The sequence below is a fragment of the Onychostoma macrolepis genome, chromosome 10 (genome assembly GCF_012432095.1).
Source record: "Onychostoma macrolepis isolate SWU-2019 chromosome 10, ASM1243209v1, whole genome shotgun sequence".
NCBI lineage: Eukaryota > Metazoa > Chordata > Actinopteri > Cypriniformes > Cyprinidae > Onychostoma > Onychostoma macrolepis.
In genome coordinates, this window is record NC_081164.1 from 18223144 (window position 1) to 18243187 (window position 20044).

At 36.0% G+C, this 20044-nt stretch overlaps 1 protein-coding gene across 1 annotated transcript; it reads left to right on the forward strand.

Moving 5' to 3' along the window:
• Positions 1 to 885: 885 nt before the first annotated feature.
• Positions 886 to 5917, forward strand: smyd4 (SET and MYND domain containing 4). Its single transcript, XM_058789376.1, has 10 exons — positions 886 to 1133; positions 1327 to 1471; positions 2967 to 3056; positions 3183 to 4146; positions 4233 to 4493; positions 4600 to 4772; positions 4851 to 4986; positions 5070 to 5186; positions 5372 to 5495; positions 5600 to 5917. Exons 1-10 carry the CDS (start codon positions 1000 to 1002, stop codon positions 5727 to 5729), a joined length of 2274 nt encoding a protein of 757 aa, XP_058645359.1. The 5' UTR covers positions 886 to 999; the 3' UTR covers positions 5730 to 5917.
• Positions 5918 to 20044: the final 14127 nt, after the last annotated feature.

A 20044-nucleotide genomic window follows, 5' to 3' on the forward strand; every position in this document is an offset into this window, starting at 1 on the left:
TTAATGCAAATTCCTGGGACACTGATTAAACACTGTATTTATAATAATGTCATGGACAAAATCTGATTTTCAGTGGAGAATCTGCATTAGACCTAATCTGAAAGCATTGTATCTGTTGACAGAACTAACTCTCTAAACGGTCCCTATTTCCCACTGGAGATACAATAGCTAATGAAGTCTCTAGAGAGCTTGACCAACATAAGAGATATTAATAGAGCAAAATGCGTGGCGACAACTGAGACAGTGCACTTTTTTAGTGTCCCTGAGACGGGTTTTTTTTTGTTTGTTTGTTTTGTTTTTTTGTAAGATTGTAACGTGGAACAATATCGCCACCTACTGGGAAGATGAATGCTCCCTCCATCCTAGTGATTCTCGCATCATTTCTGCTTTAAATAGACGTTTGTGTTGAATATGCGAATATTAAAATATGTGCCTTAAAATATAATTTAATATAATGAAATAAAATAATCGTATTTTATAAATTTCCAAAAATATTAATGTAGATTTGAGATTACTTCATGGTAATTTTAAGTAACCATTTAATATATATATATATATATATATATATATATATATATATACATAATTTAAAACATCTAATATGCAATTTCTTTCAACAAGGGGAGCTGGAAAGGCCCCCAACAAAGTGCTGAATTTAAGTATTTAAACTAATAACATTATTAATATTATAATTAAAAAATAATTAAAATAATCTAATTTTAATCTAAAATAAAATTGCTAAAAAGCCCCCTTAATAACGTTATATTCATATTAATAATAATAATAATAATAATAATGATATATAAATAAATCTCAATACTTGCACTGTCAGGGCTTGCAGTCATGAACGTTAAAAGTATGCGTTAAATAGAGGGCCTGTATTTTGAAGATTGATAAAAGTTTCAACAGGAAGTCACTTTACTGCAGCGAAATCCAAAGTGTTTGAACAGTTTCGTGCCTTTTATTTGTAGGGTAATAGATTATTGACAGGCTTTTTGAATGGATCTGCCCTGTCCAGAGTGGGTTCGGCATGTCGAGCAGAGATGGACGGAACTGAAAACTGAAGGAACTGAGCGCTTCTGCCTTCTGACAGATATAGATGCCATATTCAACTACGGGCTGTCATTAATATGGTAAGTGTGGAGCGGTTCATAAATTAACTTGAATCATGTTAGATAAAGTGATTAACTACCTTTTTGCGTTATTGCTGCAGTAGTTGTTACTTTAGTTATTCAATAAGAGTGCCGACAAAATATTTAAATATTATACGTGTCTAAATAAAACATAAATATTCTACCAACCTTTTGTCATTTGTCCATATTTCAGCCCAGAAGATCTCAACACTTTTTCCAGAATCTCTGAGAAGTACTCCATAAAAAAGTCTCCTGAGAGGGCATCTGAATTTAGACAGCAGGGTAACCTCAGCTTCAAAGTCAAGGATTATACAACTGCAGCACTGTATTATTCCAAGGTAAGAAATAGACGCGATCTAAACACCTGCTTCGTACAGTAATGCTTAAGAAAAGGTAATGTGTGTACAAAGTTGAACTATTTTCGTCTTATTTGGGCTTGGTTAAAATATTTTCCCTTATTGCTGCTTAACATGCATAAACCGCCTTCATTTACACAAAAAGTATCCACCTTGTTGCACTATACTGCGCCATTGCTCTATTTCTGCAAGTAGTTAAGCATAGCATCAGTGGCTTAACCAATAACGGGGTGGGGTTACGTGCTTGTCTGACCAATAACAGATAGAGGGAGCAGTGAGAATTTAGGAAACCTGTTTGATAACAGTCTATTTGCGATTCACTTGGCAACGGCTCTTTAATCTTTTCGTTTCCACGTACTATGAAGGTCAGTGTCAATGTTAATATATTTTTTTAAGATTAATTATTTTTTTGCAATTGGAAATTATAGCTATTTAATATATAGCTATTATATATAAAACAAATTGGGATTTTGTATGCCTGTTCATGCTAACAGAGCAAATGTCCTAAGCATGTAAACGATTGTTTGTTTAAAAATCTGGGGCCGTATGTATAAAGCCACTCAGAGTAAAATTTTAGTCTTAAGTGTGTCAAAATTCTAAGAATGATGTAATTTTAGTTGATAAAACGTTGATAAAATGATACAAACGTGATCGTTATCATAGTCTTTTTTTTTTGTAACTGACAAAGTAAGAAATTTAATAACTTCTTCCACTCTATAAATCAATGATCTTACTGCAGAAATTAAAGTAGTAATGACATTTGTTTGGCTGGAAAATTGGAAAAATGCAGCAATGCACCAGTGATGACACAGGTCTTACATATTGTGGCACTAACCCCACAAAACACAACAGTGGCCAAAAGTGATGTGTGGATTTAAAAACAAAATTTCACTTAAACCATTTAAAAAGAAAAACTGACCAGTGTTGCAAACTGCTTTCAATTGAAAGTAGCTAAAACTGGTCACTTAATGTTGCTAGATGACCTCATAAAGGTGAGTTCACTGATCTATAGTTATATAGAAAATCCTACTTTTTACTAAGAATTTTTTGACACTCAAGTCAAAGCTTAAGACTATTCTTAAGAGCATTTCTGAGTAGTTTTATGCATACGAGCCCAGGATGTTTTTTTTTACCCCCAGCTCATTAAAAGTGTGAGTGATTTACATTGATTTTCATTGCTTTGGCAAACAGATCAGCATACGGACCTTAAAATATGTACACCTTTTATAAATGTCAAAGTAATCATTCTGAAATCTGAATATAGATTTATGTTTTGTTGATGGCAATGAATCCATTTTTTTGGAATCTGTTGAGATTAGGCACAATGACATATTGTGAATAAAGTTAATCACTGTGTTAATCAACTTATGCTGGTTTGAGCTCAGCGTTAGTGTTACACTGATATTGGTTTGGATTTCAAATTGCAGGTGGTCCTGTGAGCATAATATATTCCCACTCTCTCTGTTTGATGTTTCAGGGTGTTTGCCATGCTGACAAGAATACAGAAGAGCTATCGTTGTGCTGTGCTAACCGTTCTGCTGCCCTCTTTTACCAAGGCCTCTACAGAGTAAGAGTCTCTCTCATGCATCACAAAATATGTTTTCTTTTAGCATTCAAATAAGAACATGCCACCTTGTTTAATGCATGCCTGACTCATTTATATGAGTTTAAGTGATAATCTCCTTTTTTCCAGGAATGTCTTGAGGACATCCGACGCTCTTTGGAGGCTGGTTACCCAAGCCACCTGCAGGACAAACTAAGAGCTAGACAGACCGCATGCCTGAGCCACCTTAAAAAACCTGAAAAATCCAACCAGCCAACCACAAATCATCCAACACCACCATGCCAGAAAAGCAGAGACACTAAGACTTGTATTTCACCTGGTGTGTCCGTTTACTTCAGCCCAGAGAAAGGTCGCCACATATTAACCACAGAAAATAAACCAGCTGGTGAGGTTGTTCTGGAGGACGAGGCTTTCTGCTGCGTACTTATACCAGGAAACAAACTCAATACAATGATCAAAAAGGCAGGAAAGATGTTTAATACTGAAGACCGATACTGTCACCACTGCCTGAGCCAATCATTGAGCTTTGTGCCCTGTCCAAATTGCAGTTACGTTCGATATTGTGGAGAGAGTTGTCAAAAAGATGCTTGGGAGCGCTGGCACCAATGGGAATGCCCAGTTGGAGCAGATCTGCTGGCCATTGGGGTTTTGGGTCATCTTGCATTAAGAGTGGCCCTGAAAGCTGGACAAAACGAGGTTAAAAGGGTGAAAGAAAGCACTTCACAAGAAGATCATGTGACATGTAGCTCTTATAAAAGTGATTTGCCAGTCAAGTTGAGTCTTGGAGATCCCTGTAGAGAAAGTTCAGACCACACAGACTGCTATCATGGCAACTCGTACATGGGCATCTACAGCCTTTTACCACATGTGGCACAACACTCACCCAGCTCACGCTTTTTACTGGCAGTCACCACGGCGGTGCTTTATATGAGACTGCAAAGTGGACCCCCACCAGAAATGTGGGCATCTTGCGAGGACGAAGGAGAAAGTGGAACATGGCAGCCTGAGATGAGCATGCTGGGAGCCACGGCTCTGAGACACATGATGCAGCTTAGATGTAACGCTCAAGCAGTCACTGCTGTTATGGTCAAAGGTTCGACAGAACATAAACTGCAATTTAATACATTTGACTGTTGAATTTTAACGATTGTTGATCATTTTTTTCCTCAATTCCTACAGAAGAAAGTGGCATGGCTGTTCAGTCCAGTAGTGAAATTCGCATTGCCACAGCAATTTTTCCTGTTCTCAGCCTGCTTAACCACTCCTGCAGTCCAAACACAAGCATCTCCTTCACCACAGGTTGTCAAACTGACCCACTCAATCAGTTCGGTTGTTCTGAAGGTCACATTGACCATCTCGAGACCTCTCACAGTGGTGTGACAGTCACTGTACGTGCTTCAAAAGATCTTACTCCAGGACAGGAGATTCTGCACTGTTATGGTATTATGTGATCTTGGGAATTCAGTTTTTGTTTGGTTGGGGGCTCGTCCGGGAACATTTGATTTAGATTTTTTTTTTTTTTATTATTAAATGTCATTCCACACAGGTCCTCACTGTAGTAGAATGGAGGTGAACGAGCGTCAGCGTCTCCTGCTGGAGCAGTACTATTTCCACTGTAACTGTCAAGCCTGTCAGAGAGACCTAATAGAAGGAAGCCAGAATGCAACAGAAAACGCTGCACAAGGGCTGAAGTGTGTGAAATGTGGAAAGCCTCTTCAGGTAAACATTTTCAGAAAAGCTCAAATGATCATTTAGTTGGTTCATTGTGTGTATCTTGATGTATGCTGTACATTTCAGTCCTTTATGGATAGGTACATTTGCTCTGGGCTGTCGTGTGGTCATCAGATCACCAGTGCTGATGTGCAGAACAAACTAAGGGGTTTACAGTGTCTCTTGGATGAAGCCTTTCATCTCATTGAGCGAGACCGATTTGGTACCGCCTCAATATTAATCACAATCTGTTTTGTGTATGTGATAAATATCCATAAATGTACATAATGTTTCCATGTTTTGCAGATGAGGCCCTAAAAAACCTAAAATCAGCTACTTCTCAGGCAAATAGCATCCTAACAGAGACTCACCCTCTCCAAGGAGAGCTAGCAGATGCAACAGCTCGTGTGTACGCCACCACAGGTCAGAATAACAGCCTGATATGTCACACTATCAGAAAAAAATGTGCAAAATTGTACATTTATGACAATGTGAAATATGTAAAGGTTGTATAGCAGTGCTACATTGCCTTTTGAACAATGTAATAAGTAACATCTAAGTTCATACAAGGAAAAGGTATAGTATGATTATTATTATTTTTCTAACAGGTGAATGGAGTCTGGCTGCTTCCCATCTAAAGCGTAGCATTGTTGCCATTCAGGCCCAATTCGGAGAGGACAGCATTGAGCTGGGACAACAGCTTTTTAAACTAACACAGCTGCATTTTAATGGGTAAGATCTCAATGTGTCAAACTTTATCTTTATCTGACTTTTTATACTTTGTTTATGATCAAAAATGGTTCTTCTCACCCCAACGTAACTTTTTCCTTTGACAGCGGAGACTGTGGGGCGGCTCTCTCTGTGATTCCCAGGGCCCATAAACTCCTCTCTCTCCACTGTAGCCCTCACTGTGAAGAACTACAGGAACTGCAGGAAATGGAGCGTTGTCTGCAAGGACTGCTGTGAAATAACAGCTAAAACTGAACTGTAGTTTCATCAAACATGTAATAAATTCAAAGCCTGTTTTTCATATATACTGTATGTGCAATAGTATTAAAAGTCATGAATTAGCAATGTGATGTTGCAGGGGGCTCAGCTATTATTGCTTATTTATAAAGAAAATGTGATGCTTAATGAGAAAATCAAAACTAATTCCTGAGTGTAAAAATGTATAATACATATTATTAATATTTAATATAATTATAATTTATATGATATTTTCATAATATATATTTTTAAATGATATAAAATTAAATATGAAATAATAATAAATAAAATGTATACATGTAAAAGTAGAAAAGCAAAAGTATACATTAAAATTAAATTAAATTAAATTAATTAAAAATGGTGGTGGGCCCAGTAAAAACATTGGCAGGGCAAGTAAAAATAATTGATTAATCTGTCATTATTATTTGTAGCACAAATGATGCAGGGTAAATTTTTACATATATTTGGGTTTAGAGGTTGTTCAAATCCCTTAAGTGTGAGCAACAATAATAGTAGCTTGATTTCAGTACCTTTTATACCTCTAGATGGCGGACTTTAACAACAACGTGGGAATACAACCATGCATATGAGACATACAGGTGCTGCTCATATAATTAGAATATCATCAAAAAGTTGATTTATTTCACTAATTCCATTCAAAAAGTGAAACTTGTATATTATATTCATTCATTACACACAGACTGATATATTTCAAATGTTTATTTCTTTTAATTTTGATGATTATAACTGACAACTAAGGAAAATCCCAAATTCAGTATCTCAGAAAATTTTAATATTGTGAAAAGGTTCAATATTGAAGACACCTGGTGCCACACTCTAATCAGCTAATTAACTCAAAACACCTGCAAAGGCCTTTAAATGGTCTCTCAGTCTAGTTCTGTAGGCTACACAATCATGGGGAAGACTGCTGACTTGACAGTTGTCCAAAAGACGACCATTGACGTTGCACAAGGAGGGCAAGACACAAAAGGTCATTGCAAAGAGGCTGGCTGTTCACAGAGCTCTGTGTCCAAGCACATTAATAGAGAGGCGAAGGAAGGAAAAGATGTGGTAGAAAAAGTGTACAAGCAATAGGGATAACCGCACCCTGGAGAGGATTGTGAAACAAAAGCCATTCAAAAATGTGGGGGAGATTCACAAAGAGTGGACTGCAGCTGGAGTCAGTGCTTCAAGAACCACTACGCACAGACGTATGCAAGACATGGGTTTCAGCTGTCGCATTCCTTGTGTCAAGCCACTCTTGAACAACAGACGGCGTCAGAAGCGTCTCGCCTGGGCTAAAGACAAAAAGGACTGGACTGCTGCTGAGTGGTCCAAAGTTATGTTCTCTGATGAAAGTAAATTTTGCATTTCCTTTGGAAATCAGGGTCCCAGAGTCTGGAGGAAGAGAGGAGAGGCACACCATCCACGTTGCTTGAGGTCCAGTGTAAAGTTTCCACAGTCAGTGATGGTTTGGGGTGCCAGGTCATCTACTGGTGTTGGTCCACTGTGTTTTCTGAGGTCCAAGGTCAACGCAGCTGTATACCAGGAAGTTTTAGAGCACTTCATGCTTCCTGCTGCTGACCAACTTTATGGAGATGCAGATTTCATTTTCCAACAAGAATTGGCACCTGCACACAGTGCCAAAGCAACCAGTATCCGGTTTAAGGATACTGTTCTTAATTGGCCAGCAAACTCGCCTGACCTTAACCCCATACTTAACCCCATAGAAAATCTATGGGGTATTGTGAAGAGGAAGATGCGATATGCCAGACCCAACAATGCAGAAGAGCTGAAGGCCACTATCAGAGCAACCTGAGCTCTCATAACACCTGAGCAGTGCCACAGACTGATCGACTCCATGCCACGCCGCATTGCTGGGTAATTCAGGCAAAAGGAGCCCCAACTAAGTATTGAGTGCTGTACATGCTCATACTTTTCAGTTGGCCAAGATTTCTAAAAATCCTTTCTTTGTATTGGTCTTAAGTAATATTCAAATTTTCTGAGATACTGAATTTGGGATTTTCCTTAGTTGTCAGTTATAATCATCAAAATTAAAAGAAATAAACATTTGAAATATATCAGTCTGTGTGTAATGAATGAATATAATATACAAGTTTCACTTTTTGAAACTTGTTTTGATGATATTCTAATTATATGACCAGCATCTGTAGTGCGTGACACAAACCGATCTAATGCATCCCATTTAGACTATGATTGTACTCAATATTCCACTTTAGCCTGTTATCTGGCATTATTAAAGGCTACTTGTAATTCATACTGTACCATTGCATCATACTATCCCTCAAGAAACACTAAAAAGAAAAAGTAGAATGCTGCGCTCTTACATATTTAATGTGCTTCAGTACATAAACAATGGTGGGAGAACCTCTTAAAACATTTAGTTCAATATATAGCTGTTGGCCTATTCAGTGGGATCCCTTTAAGTCGGATGTCCTAGGGAAAAAAATGATCACCAAACACCCACTCACAAATACAAAACAGTTACATATTTAAGAACAATTGTTGTGAATGAGACATTAGACTAACAGATTAATCTTCTCCCACTTTCACTCATCTCTGTATGCTGGTTCAGTAATCCTGTAAAGGCCATTGACATTTCATGTTGCTAATGGACTCTCTCGCACAACTAGAGTGTAGCCCATGGGACGATCTCTGTGCCCGCAAGAAATTAAACCAACTTCTCTGTACTTCAAAAAGAATGACAACTGATAAAGAGGAAGCCAAGCCAGTGGATTTAGCAGTTTCATCACTCTTGCAACCACTGGCCTGTGTGAGGTTTTTGGATATGCTGTTTATTCCAGTGTTTGGTTTGAGCCTCTGGTCAAGGTTCTTGCGTCGGTAAATCTGTTTAACAGTCAGGGGATAATGTGATTATATATCTCAGGAGAGCAGGCACTATGTGTGTGTGACCTCATGTTGACATTCAGGGCCGTTCAGACTCACAACAGTCAGATAATCAGCATGGCTAGATATGTGACCTCCATGTAAGAAATAACGTTTTATGCTTAAGGGCATGTTCATGATATTTTATGGAATGAAATTAACATTTAATACCTTGGGAGATTAATCATGAGTTTTAAGGGCTTATCTGAAGTGGCTTATCAATACAGCAAATAAGAATCAAATGCTGCTGTGATACGTGGGGATAGATAATAACTTGTACATCATGTTTATAGGTCAGTGCGATTTTTTCGGATCTATTAATTTAATATTCAAAAATGCAGTTTATACAGACAATAGCTTGAAAATACTTCTATGACGAATTAATTAAAATCACTAATTAATTTTGATATTTTCTGATGAATAAGCAGACGAAGAGGAATGAGATTGCATAACCACACAATATGAACTTTAATTAAGGAATTACTATAAATGTAATATTTAAAATTGCAGTTTATGCAGACAATGACTTAAATACATTTTTTTCTATGATAACTGAATTAAAATCAGTTACTTATTTTGTAAAAAATGTCAAGGCGATGTAAAGGCATTATCTGTCATTATCATTTATTTAAAATATAGTTTTACTGATAAATGGTATTAATATTCGAAAAACAGTATGTCAAGTTTAATAAATGTCTCAAAATATCCAAACATCATGATTCTAATCAGACAAAAATGAATAAAACTAGTAGAAAAACTTTTGACCTCGCAAAACATGTTTAAAAATGTTTTAAATAGAAATAATTAAGATGATTTAGTCTGAGATTTTTTTTTTTTTTTAGAGGAATGTTGGTCTAGGACTGAGTGCAATCCTCCATTTATATCATTCTGCGTCATTAACTCAAGCTCAGCATTTAGCACAGCACTCTAGAAAGCTAATGCTTGTTGTGTTGCCATTCTGTGGAGATACACTCATTTGTCATGTGACATGTCTTGTCTAAATGTATACATAGCATGTGGCATTACAGGGTACGTATGGCTGACCCGAGCAGATTAACACATGCATCTCCCACTCTTTTGATTGCAGTGCAGGGGTTCTGCAGCAGCAGAAATGCCCACCTAACTTTATATCAGGTGGGTTTATCCGTCTCCTCAGGCATTTGTATTTATCCTGACACTGTCTACATGGATTAAAGCCCAACTGAGCAGGGCACAGTGTGTCCCAGCATGCAATGCTTACTGCGCAAGTCAAAACTTTGATGAATTAAACAGCAAAAGAGAATCTACAGTAGCCCCAATCGTATCTGGACAGCTATGCCACTCTTAAAAATGTTTGAATTTCATTGCATTACATGGCAAAATATAAAGCCAAGTGGGAATAGATGATGCAAGAGCTTTTCTCAGGATTAAAACTCACTTTCTAAAACGTTTTTGCAATGATAAATGTAATAATAATTTAATAATATTATTATTATTAATTAATTTGTCTGTGCTGATTGTTGGGGGGAAATTATTTAGTTTCATTTTTTATTTATGTTTTTTTTTTTTTTCCTGTACTGATTTTAGGAGGAATTTTCCAGGATGAATTTAAACATGCTAATGTGTTAAACGGACCCGAATCCTACACTTAGCTATTGAATTGCTTTCAGTCTCGAATGCCTCTTTGGAAGGCATTTCTACTTAGTCTTTTATTTATCGGATAGCTATCCGATCAGTAAAAATGCATGAAGTAATCAAGCATATCAACCACAAAGTGTCCAGATATATATATATTTATTTTCTTTCAAATTTTAAATTATATGTGTATATATATATATATATATATAGAGAGAGAGAGAGAGAGAGTTCTAAACATAGATTAAATACAATTAAAAACTTAATCATCTATTTATGAAATATTTTGGTTAAAAAGTATGCTTTAATTCTTTAAAAAAGTCTCTTTGTTTGATATTTTATTGTCTAATGCATTACAACATTTTAAGAGTGCCTAAGGTTTCAAATACTTTTTGGGGCCACTGCACGGCCATAAGTGCTTCTTATGCTTCTGTTGATAGCTCACCGGCACATCCTGCTGTGTGTCTGGCCTGCATTTGTGTTTGTGAGCACATCACAGCCAGCGGAGTCATTTGGCCAATTTTCCACAGCTGGTTTCCACCACGTAATTCCATCAGGTAACCGGACCTGATTATGTGAACTGTCTGCATGCAGGTTTTATGATATACAGACTCACGAAAGAGTCGATCTCATTGGCTGAGAGGAACCTCTCGTTCTGACTGACAGTGGAACTGTGGGAGAGATGTTGTCAGATTTATGTGTGTAAGAGTGTGTGTTTTGCTGATGTCAGTGTCTCAAACTGTCGGCGGAGCTACTGGGGAGATGAGTGAGCTGTCCCACCAAGCACAACGCTCGGCTGTCAGTCAAAGCCAAGGTCATGACAGACAGGCAGCGAGAGTGAGAGAGGCAGTCAAAGAGCAATCGCCATCCCCAAAATATTTTTCATAGGAGAACTGACTTGAGGAAACAGGATCAAACTATTAACAGAACCCTGATGAATAACCGACAGAAACTAAAAATTGTGTCATCATTTACTTACCTTCATGTTGTCACAAAGCTGCATGACATTCTATGGTGCTTTTTTGTCATTTTGGAGATTGACAGTCTTAGTTCCCATTCACGGCCATTATAATGGAAAGGAATGTTCAGTGGTCTATCTCTTGTGCTCCGCTGTAGAAAAAAAAAAATCATACATGAAACCATGTGAGTAAGTACATGATAACAGTACATGATAACTCATTTTAGGGTGAACTGTTACTTTAAGCAAGTTTCCATTTATGCTGAATTAGCAGATATCGAATGACAGGCTGTATATAACAGAAATCAATAAACATGATCATAATGCATCAGCTGAGGTTTCTGTATCCGGACCTGCAGTGCCTTGGTCATTTGAAGCATAGACATATCTGTTGACATCCATCACTGCAACTGAGAGGAAGAAAGATTAATATTTGCTGATATATGAGCAGACAGAGAGCAATAAGATCACATAACAATGATATAGTCTATATGTGACCCCGTACCACAAAACCAGTCTTAAGTCACTGGTGCATATTTGTAGCAATAGCCAAAAATACATTGTATGGGTCAAAATTATCGATTTTTCTTTATGCCAAAAATCATTAGGATATTAAGTAAAGATCATGTTCCATGAAGATCTTTTGTAAATTTCTTACCGTGTAATCAATGTATCAAAACTTAATTTTTGATTAGTAATATGCATTGCTAAGAACTCATTTGGACAACTTTAAAGGTGATTTTCTCAATATTTAGATTTTTTTGCACTCTCAGATTCCAGATTTTCAAATAGTTGTATCTCTGTCGAAATATTGTCCGATCCTAACCAAACCATACATCAATGGAAAGATTATTTATTCAGCTTGTCGTCCAGTGTCACATATGTGTATGTGTGTGTGCACTTCCGGGCAAAAGTATAGAATAATTCACCAAGGCTGTATTTATTTGATTAAAAATACAGTATAAACATTAATTTTCTGAAATAATGTTATGTACAAATGTAAATAATATAACTTATTCCTGTGTTTTAAAATATAAATGTAACTTAAAATAAAATATAACTTATTCCTAAATTTTCAGCATCATTACTCCAGTCTTCAGTGTCACATGATCTTCCAGAAATCATTATAATATGCTGATTTGCTGCTCAAGAAATATTTCTTATTATATGTTGAATACAGTAGATGCTTAATATTTTTGTGTAAACCATGATACAATATCATTCAAAAGTGTGGGTAAGGCAAAAAATTAATTAATTAAATTATTACTTTTATTTGCATTAAATTGATCAAAAGTGACAATAAAGACATGTATATTGTCACAAAAGATTTATATTTTAAAAATATGCTTTTATTTTGAATTTTCCATTGATCAAAGAATCCTAAAAAGTATCATGATTTCCATAAAATATTAAGCTCCCAAAAATCGTTTTCAACATTGATAATTTAGTACCAATAACCAAATGACCATATTAGAATGATTTCTGAAGGATCATGTGACACTAAAGACTGAGTAATGATGCTGAAAATTCAGCTTGGCCATCACTGGAATCAATTGCATTTTAAAATAAACCAGTTCTTTTCAATTGTTATAACATTTCACAATATTACTTTTTACATTTTTAATAACAAATACATGTCAATTATAATTATTAAAAAAGCAGTAGGATATCATGACATGCAGAGGTGCTAAATATTAACACGTTGTTCATTACACTTTCTTTGACCTTATTTTTCATCTTTTTTTAGCAAGCTCAGTGACACATAATGGCTGATAAAGCAGGTTTAATCTCCTCTCCATGTGCATAATAAAGTCTTCATTACTCTCCTCATTAGAGTCATTATTTTAATGTATGAGCCAAACTCACTAATTGAAGGGTCTCAGGGCCATTAAACTTTAATCAAGCTACATTTTTACCAGCAAAATGGGAGGGTGTTAGCTTGAGCAGAGAGATTTGATAAGGTTTCAGTGTTGTTTAATAAGCTCTACCTACCGATCTATTTTCCTAAAAAACAATGAGACGCTGCTCATATTTATTTGTCCAGATTAAATGCAGCGCTCTCCATCTCTATATGGCACATCGAGCTATTTTAACCAACTCCCTGGGCAAGAGACCAGGTCAGCAGAAAAGAATGAGAGAGAGAATTAGAGAGGGGAAACTAAGTCAAGTTTATTTGAAAGGTGATGTAATTTCAGCTGCAGTTTTCTAAAATTGGAAGTTGAGGAAGGACAACGCAAATCCTTGGAATACTGTGTGCAGTCAACGGGAAAGATCTGAAACGCAGGCAAAATAAGTTCTCATTTGGTCTGTTTTTTGTTTTTCCCAGCAAAAATGGACATTTTACCTTTATTCAGGGTTCTCAGAGGCAGAAGTCGGCATAGTTGGGTAAATTTATCAAATAGAATTTTTGCGCTTTCATTTACTCCAGTAGCAAAAGAAAAAAAGACTTCACAAAAGAGGTAAAAATATCAAGAAATTGTCAAATTTGCCACATCTCCGTCAGCCGTTGTATTACAAAACCTCATGCAGCATTAATAGTTTTCTATAATTTAATGGCAAGCTGATAAAATACAAAGTATAGTGTTATGTACATAACATTTTTGAAAAATGAAATTTTTTTTTACTTGATTAAATTATGTTAATAACCATGAAAAAGCGTCATCACAGTTTGTGAAAAGGGTCCATTGTTTTAAGCAATCTGGCCAATTTCATTGTACATTTCAGTTATTTGTCCTCAAGAGATAAATATAGTTCGATTACATAATCACTTTTTTTAACACTTAATACTTCCTGTGCACAGTTAACACTGGTGTAAATAAGATCTCTTGTCTTAATCTCTTTCCTGTTGAACAGATGTATTTTCATTCAGCTATAGTCCCTGAAGCTCTCTGTGATGGACGAGGACATTCTTCTCTGAGCAAACGCTCGAGTTCTACACAGCCACACCATAAATAATTGAATTTGTGCGCAGACGCTACCCAGGCCACACATCAGTCCCAACAAGGTCACTCCCAGCTGTGGAAAGCAAGCTCCACTGTTGACTTCAGCATCCAGGGGGGGAAAAAAAGAGAGAGAGAGCGAGAGAGAGAGAGAGAAACACAACATTTTGAGCCCTTTTCCTACCCTGTTTTCTAAATTAAATGATAAAAAAAAAAAAATTCAGCTAGTTCTCACAATAGTACTTGCATTAATGCAAATAATTTGAAACACAAACTGTGTCCCAATTGATATACTGTATACACTATATACTTATACACTATGTACTAAACCATGCAGTGTATGAATTTTATAAGGTTATTTTGTCATTAATAATCAAAGTCTAATAGCCCCCCTTTGCAACATAATTAAAGCTGCGACAGCTGAGTGCATGAAGTGTCTAACAATCTACACTTAATTTTTTCGGTTATTAAAGTGCATCATCTGGGTATTTAAAGTGCACTTTTTTGGGGGGATTTTTCAGTGTGAATACACTACTTGCACTATTTGCACTACAAAATAGTGCATAAGTATGTGATTTGGGATGCAACTACAGTCAACCTTTGGAATTATAATAAATAAAGAAACAAATAAAGACATTTATAAATAAATAAATTGCTGTTGTTTTACTTTACTTGGTTTTCCCCACATTTTACAGTTAAAAAAAAAAAAAAGATACCCTTGGCAGCAACAACTGCAATCAAGCATTTGCGATAACTGGCAATGAGTCTTTCACATCACTGTGGATGAGTTTTGGCCCACTCTTCTTTGCAGAATTGTTTTAATTCAGCCACATTGAAGGGTTTGAGCATGAATGGACTTTTTAAGGTCATTCCACAGCATCTTAATCGGATTTAAGCCCGGACATTGACTTGGCCACTCCAAAACCTTAATTTTGTATTTCTTGAGCCATTCAGAGGTGGACTTGCTGGTGTGTTTGGGATCATTGTCATGCTGCATAACCCAAGTGCGCTTGAGCTTGAGGTCACAAACTGATGGCCGGACATTCTACTTCAGAATTTTCTGATAGAGTGCAGAGTTCATGGTTCCATCATTTATGGCAAGTTGTCCAGGTCCTGAAGCTGCAAAGCAGCCCCAGACCATCACACTACCACCACCACACTGTAAAAAATGTACCGTAGAATTTACAGGATGTTACTGGCAAAAAAGTTGCCAATAAAATCTTGTAAAAATGATGTTAATTGCTGTAAAATGGATTACAGTATAATACTGCAAAGCAAATCACAGTTAATTGCTGTATGTGAAATACGGTAATTTGTAGTATTTTTTACAGTAGCATTGAATTAAACTTGTAGTTTATATTACAGCAATAGTTTGTAATCTCACGAAAGTACAGTATTTACCTGGCAACAAAAGTTGCCAATAAAATCCTGTAAATACCCCTAAATCCAAGATGATGTTGTAATAATTTAACAATGAAAATGCTGCAAAGAATAATTTTAACAGTAAACTGTAAAATACTGATTTAAATTAATTATCATGAGAACTATATACAAATGAATAAAAACCAAGTCAAAGATGTTGCAAATAAATATTTATTAAAACTGTCAGAAAGACATTGCAAGGCTTTTACTGGTAAAAATAAAAATGTCAGTCTTTCAACAGTTAAAATCTTATCATAAAAATAACATAGCATCACAAAATAACTACAAATAACTGTTATATCACAAAAAATAAGCCATATTCTGAGTAGAACATTTACTTTCTATAAAAAAAAAATTAAGGTCAATCAACAGAATTTGTATAATTTTGGTTAAAGGATTAAAATAAAATGCTGGAATCAACATTATACCACAAATTCTGTTGTTTGAGCTTATGTTATATTACATTTAGAATATTCCTGCAAAAGACAATTTAATAAATACATACTGAAAGTCCATCAACTTTCTGAGATAAGCACACACATGAGGGTTGTCCCTCTTCTCTGAGACCTTTCCACTTGTTTTGCCTCTGTATATCCGTCTTGTATCCAGTGAGTGTTTTGATTCCTACAAAACATCTGCACATAAAAACAAGCAGAAGCTTTAGAATAAAGTTCAGTATTGAATGAAACTAGCTCAATAAAATAAATGTAAATCAGAATCAGAATCAGAATTAGCTTTATTCGCCAGGTGTGCGCAAACACACAAGGAATTTGTTGTGGTTTTTTTAAGGTGCTCCTGGTACATACATACATACACATCTGACATGAGAACAGAAAAAAAATACATTTAAATAGTGAGACTTAACAATAGATAATAATAATAATGTGTATGAATCTGGAACAGTAGATTTATGTACATATTTGTGCATTATTTACTTCATATACAGCTGTATAAATAAACAGATATGTATATGTATTTACATGATACTTGAGAAAGAGGCAATAATTAAAGATGGAGAATGAATTACAGAATGAATTACAGAACACAGGTAATGATCCATGTGTTAGCTATTTAAACTGGAGATGGCATGGGGGAAAAAACTGTCTTTATGCCAGATGTTCTAGTGCACAGAGATCTGTAGCGTCTGGCTGAAGGGAGAAGTGCAAACAGGTTGTGTCCGGGGTGAGAGGGGTCTTTGATGATGTTACCTGCCCGTTTCTTCACTCTGGAGTTGTACAAGTCCTGAAGGCTGGGCAGGTGCACACCAATGATCTTTTCTGCTGTCCTAACAGTCCGTTGAAGTCTTCTCAAATCTGATTTGCTGGCTGACCCAAACCAGACAGTTATAGAGGAGCACAGAACCGACTCAATAACAGCTGAATAAAACTGTTTCAGCAGCTCCTGTGGCAGGTTGAACTTTTTCAGCTGACGAAGGAAGTACAACCTCTGCTGGGCCTTTTTCACGATGGAGTCAATGTGATTGTCCCACTTCAGGTCCTGAGAGATGGTTGTGCCCAGGAACCTGAATGACTCCACTGCAGCCACAGTGCTGTTCATGATGGTGAGTGGGGGAAGAGGAGGGGGGTTTCTCCTGAAGTCCACTATCATCTCCACAGTTTTGAGCGTGTTTAGCTCCAGGTTGTTGTGACTGCACCAGACAGCCAGCTGCTCAACCTCTTGTCACTCAACAAAAATGCCACTTATACAATACAATCAGCATTTACCAGTACTTAAACTAAATAAGTAACCTTTTTCACAAATGAAATTACTCAAGTAAAACATGTTACCTTTGAAATTAATTCAAGTGTGCAAAAGCTCTGCTCTCGGGACGCCAGGCTGAAGTTGTAATAAGACTGAAAATCCAGCCGCAAAGTTGAGGTATGAATTCACAACCATGTGACCCTCGAATAGGCCTAGTCAAAAGCCACTGGGTGCACCTGAAATTAATAAATAGAAACAATAATGTAACTTACAATACAGTATTTCAATATAAAATGTAATCTAAAATACAAGTTTATCAAATGATTTACAACAGAATTAATACATTACCTAATATAATCAGCTTCAGAGAGTCTTGAAGCATCAAACATTTCTCCACATCAGCTGCTATTCTTTGCACCTACAAGAAATAATGAAAATTATCTTGTGATTTAAAAAAAAAAAAAAAACGCATTTACATAGAAGAGACCAAAATGAACACCCAAAAAGGCATATATTTTAAAATAAACTTTTACATTTGATTAATAAATTCAATTGTAACAATACATTGTAGAACTGTACCACCAATCAAATTAAATAATTTATAATGCAAAATTACAACTGTGTTATGACATTAATGTTTTACATTAATTTTTGAAATAACAAATAAGAAACGTTGTAAAAATGCAATGATAGTTTTTAAACGTGAAACTAAACCGCCATTAGGTGGCAGCAAATAATTTAATGAGTGAGTCAATTGAGTCATTCATTGAACCGATTCGTTCAGAATTCTGAATCATTCCGTAAAAACACCGCTGAGTTTTGATTTGATCTTCGTTTGGAACGATTTTCGTTGGTGAAATAAAACAACAGTCAATATTGTGTCTAAAAAGTAAGTAACTTAATGTTAACTAATTGTTTATTGAACTACGTAACATTTGCAATCGTGATAATCAGCAACAGATCACTTGTTATGCTACTTAACAATATCAGATGTTATAAATAAACTCAACAGTTTGAACATTTACCTCATGTTTCTTCCGTGAGTTTATGTGTGCTGTTAAGGTTATTTGTTTTGATGTTGAATGTAACATTAGTAAAATCAGAATCAGTCTTGCGTTTCGTTGCTTCCCTAGTTTCTTTTTTTTTACTCAAGTTTTAATCAGGCTAACTTGTCCAATCGGGCATGTAAAGATGTATTTCACAAAAAAAAAAAAAAAAATTGCCCCGGACAACTACAGTGGCAATAGACACAATTTCTCATTTAGACGTTGTTTCTAATTATAGTAAGATGTCAGGTCAATATGGGACAGTTGAAAACATATAAACAAATGAAATGTCACATATTTTGCTGTTAGTCAGTTATTTCGACAGATAGAAGTTAAGGTTACTATGACAATCGTTCACACTGGGCATTACGTTAAAAGTTGGGTAAACACTACTTTAAATGCTCTCAATAAGAAAATTAAACTGCCAAAATGAGAAAAATGGAGCATTTAGCCTAACTATGCTATGATAGCAATTTCCATCTTACTGCACATACCAAGGCCGCTTGTCTAAATGTGTGATAGCAGGCTATTGTGACATGATATAACTTATACATTAACTTAAATAAATATAAAAGGATATATTTCTTAAGTGAACTTACCAGGAATTATGAATAAAGCCTCTAATCTTCAATCGTTCTGGCTCTGCTCCAGTCGGCTGGATTTCAGATTTGAACGATGCGCGCAATCCCATAATGCCACACTACAGTAAAGTAGTGTAAAAAGCAGGAGCTACAGTGATAACATCTGCTTCTTGTAAATTAATTACAGTTGACATGGAAATATACAGTTAACAACTGTAAAACCTTATTTGACCCATAATGCATTGCGAATTACAGCTACATCTTGTAAAATGTTTAAACAGTAAAAGTCTGTAAAATTTTGCTGTAGAAACTACAGCAATTTTTTACAGTGCATGTTTGACTGTTGGTATGATGTTCTTTTTATGAAATGCTGTGTTGGTTTTACGCCAGATGTAACAGGACATGCACCTTCAAAATAGTTCAACTTTTGTCTCATCAGTCCACAGAATATTTGCCCAAAAGTCTTGGGGATATTCAGGATATTTTTTGGCAAATGTGAGACGAGCCTTTGTGTTCTTTTTATCAGCAGTGGCTTTTGCCTTGGAACTCTCCCATGGATGCTGTTTTTGCCCAGTCTCTTTCTTATTGTTGAATCATGAACACAGTCCTTTAGATGCTGTTCTGGGTTCTTTTAGGACCTCCTGGATGGGTCGTCATTGCGCTCTTGGAGTAATTTTGGTAGGCCAGCCACTCCTGGGAAGGTTCACTACTGTTCCAAGTTTTCTCCATTTGTGGATAATGGCTCTGAATGTGGTTCGCTGGAGTCCCAAAGCCTTAGAAATGGCTTTATAACCCTTTCCAGACTGATACATGTCAACTATTTTGTTTCTCATCTGTTCTCGAATTTCTTTAGATCGCGGCATGATGTGTTGCTCTTTAAGCATGCTTCACTTTGTCAGACAGGTTCTAAGTGATTTCTTGGTTCAACAGGTCTGGCACTAATCAGGCCTGGGTTTGGCTAGTGAAATTTAAAGGGATAGTTCACCCAAAAATGAAAATTTGATGTTTATCTGCTTACCCCAAGGGCATCCAAGGTGTCCCAATGTGAGCATCGACACTCCTGATTGAGATTGTAGATAGCGTGTCAATGGTCCATTTGAGTAGGTGGCGGTAATGCACTTAGAAG

Excerpts from the sequence above, each read along its gene's own strand:
- smyd4 (XM_058789376.1), top strand. The coding sequence starts at position 1,000 with ATGGATCTGCCCTGTCCAGAGTGGGTTCGGCATGTCGAGCAGAGATGG. Across the intron at positions 1,134-1,326 it reads TACGGGCTGTCATTAATATG|CCCAGAAGATCTCAACACTT; the intron begins GTAAGTGTGGAG and ends TCCATATTTCAG. Across the intron at positions 5,496-5,599 it reads ACACAGCTGCATTTTAATGG|CGGAGACTGTGGGGCGGCTC; the intron begins GTAAGATCTCAA and ends TTCCTTTGACAG.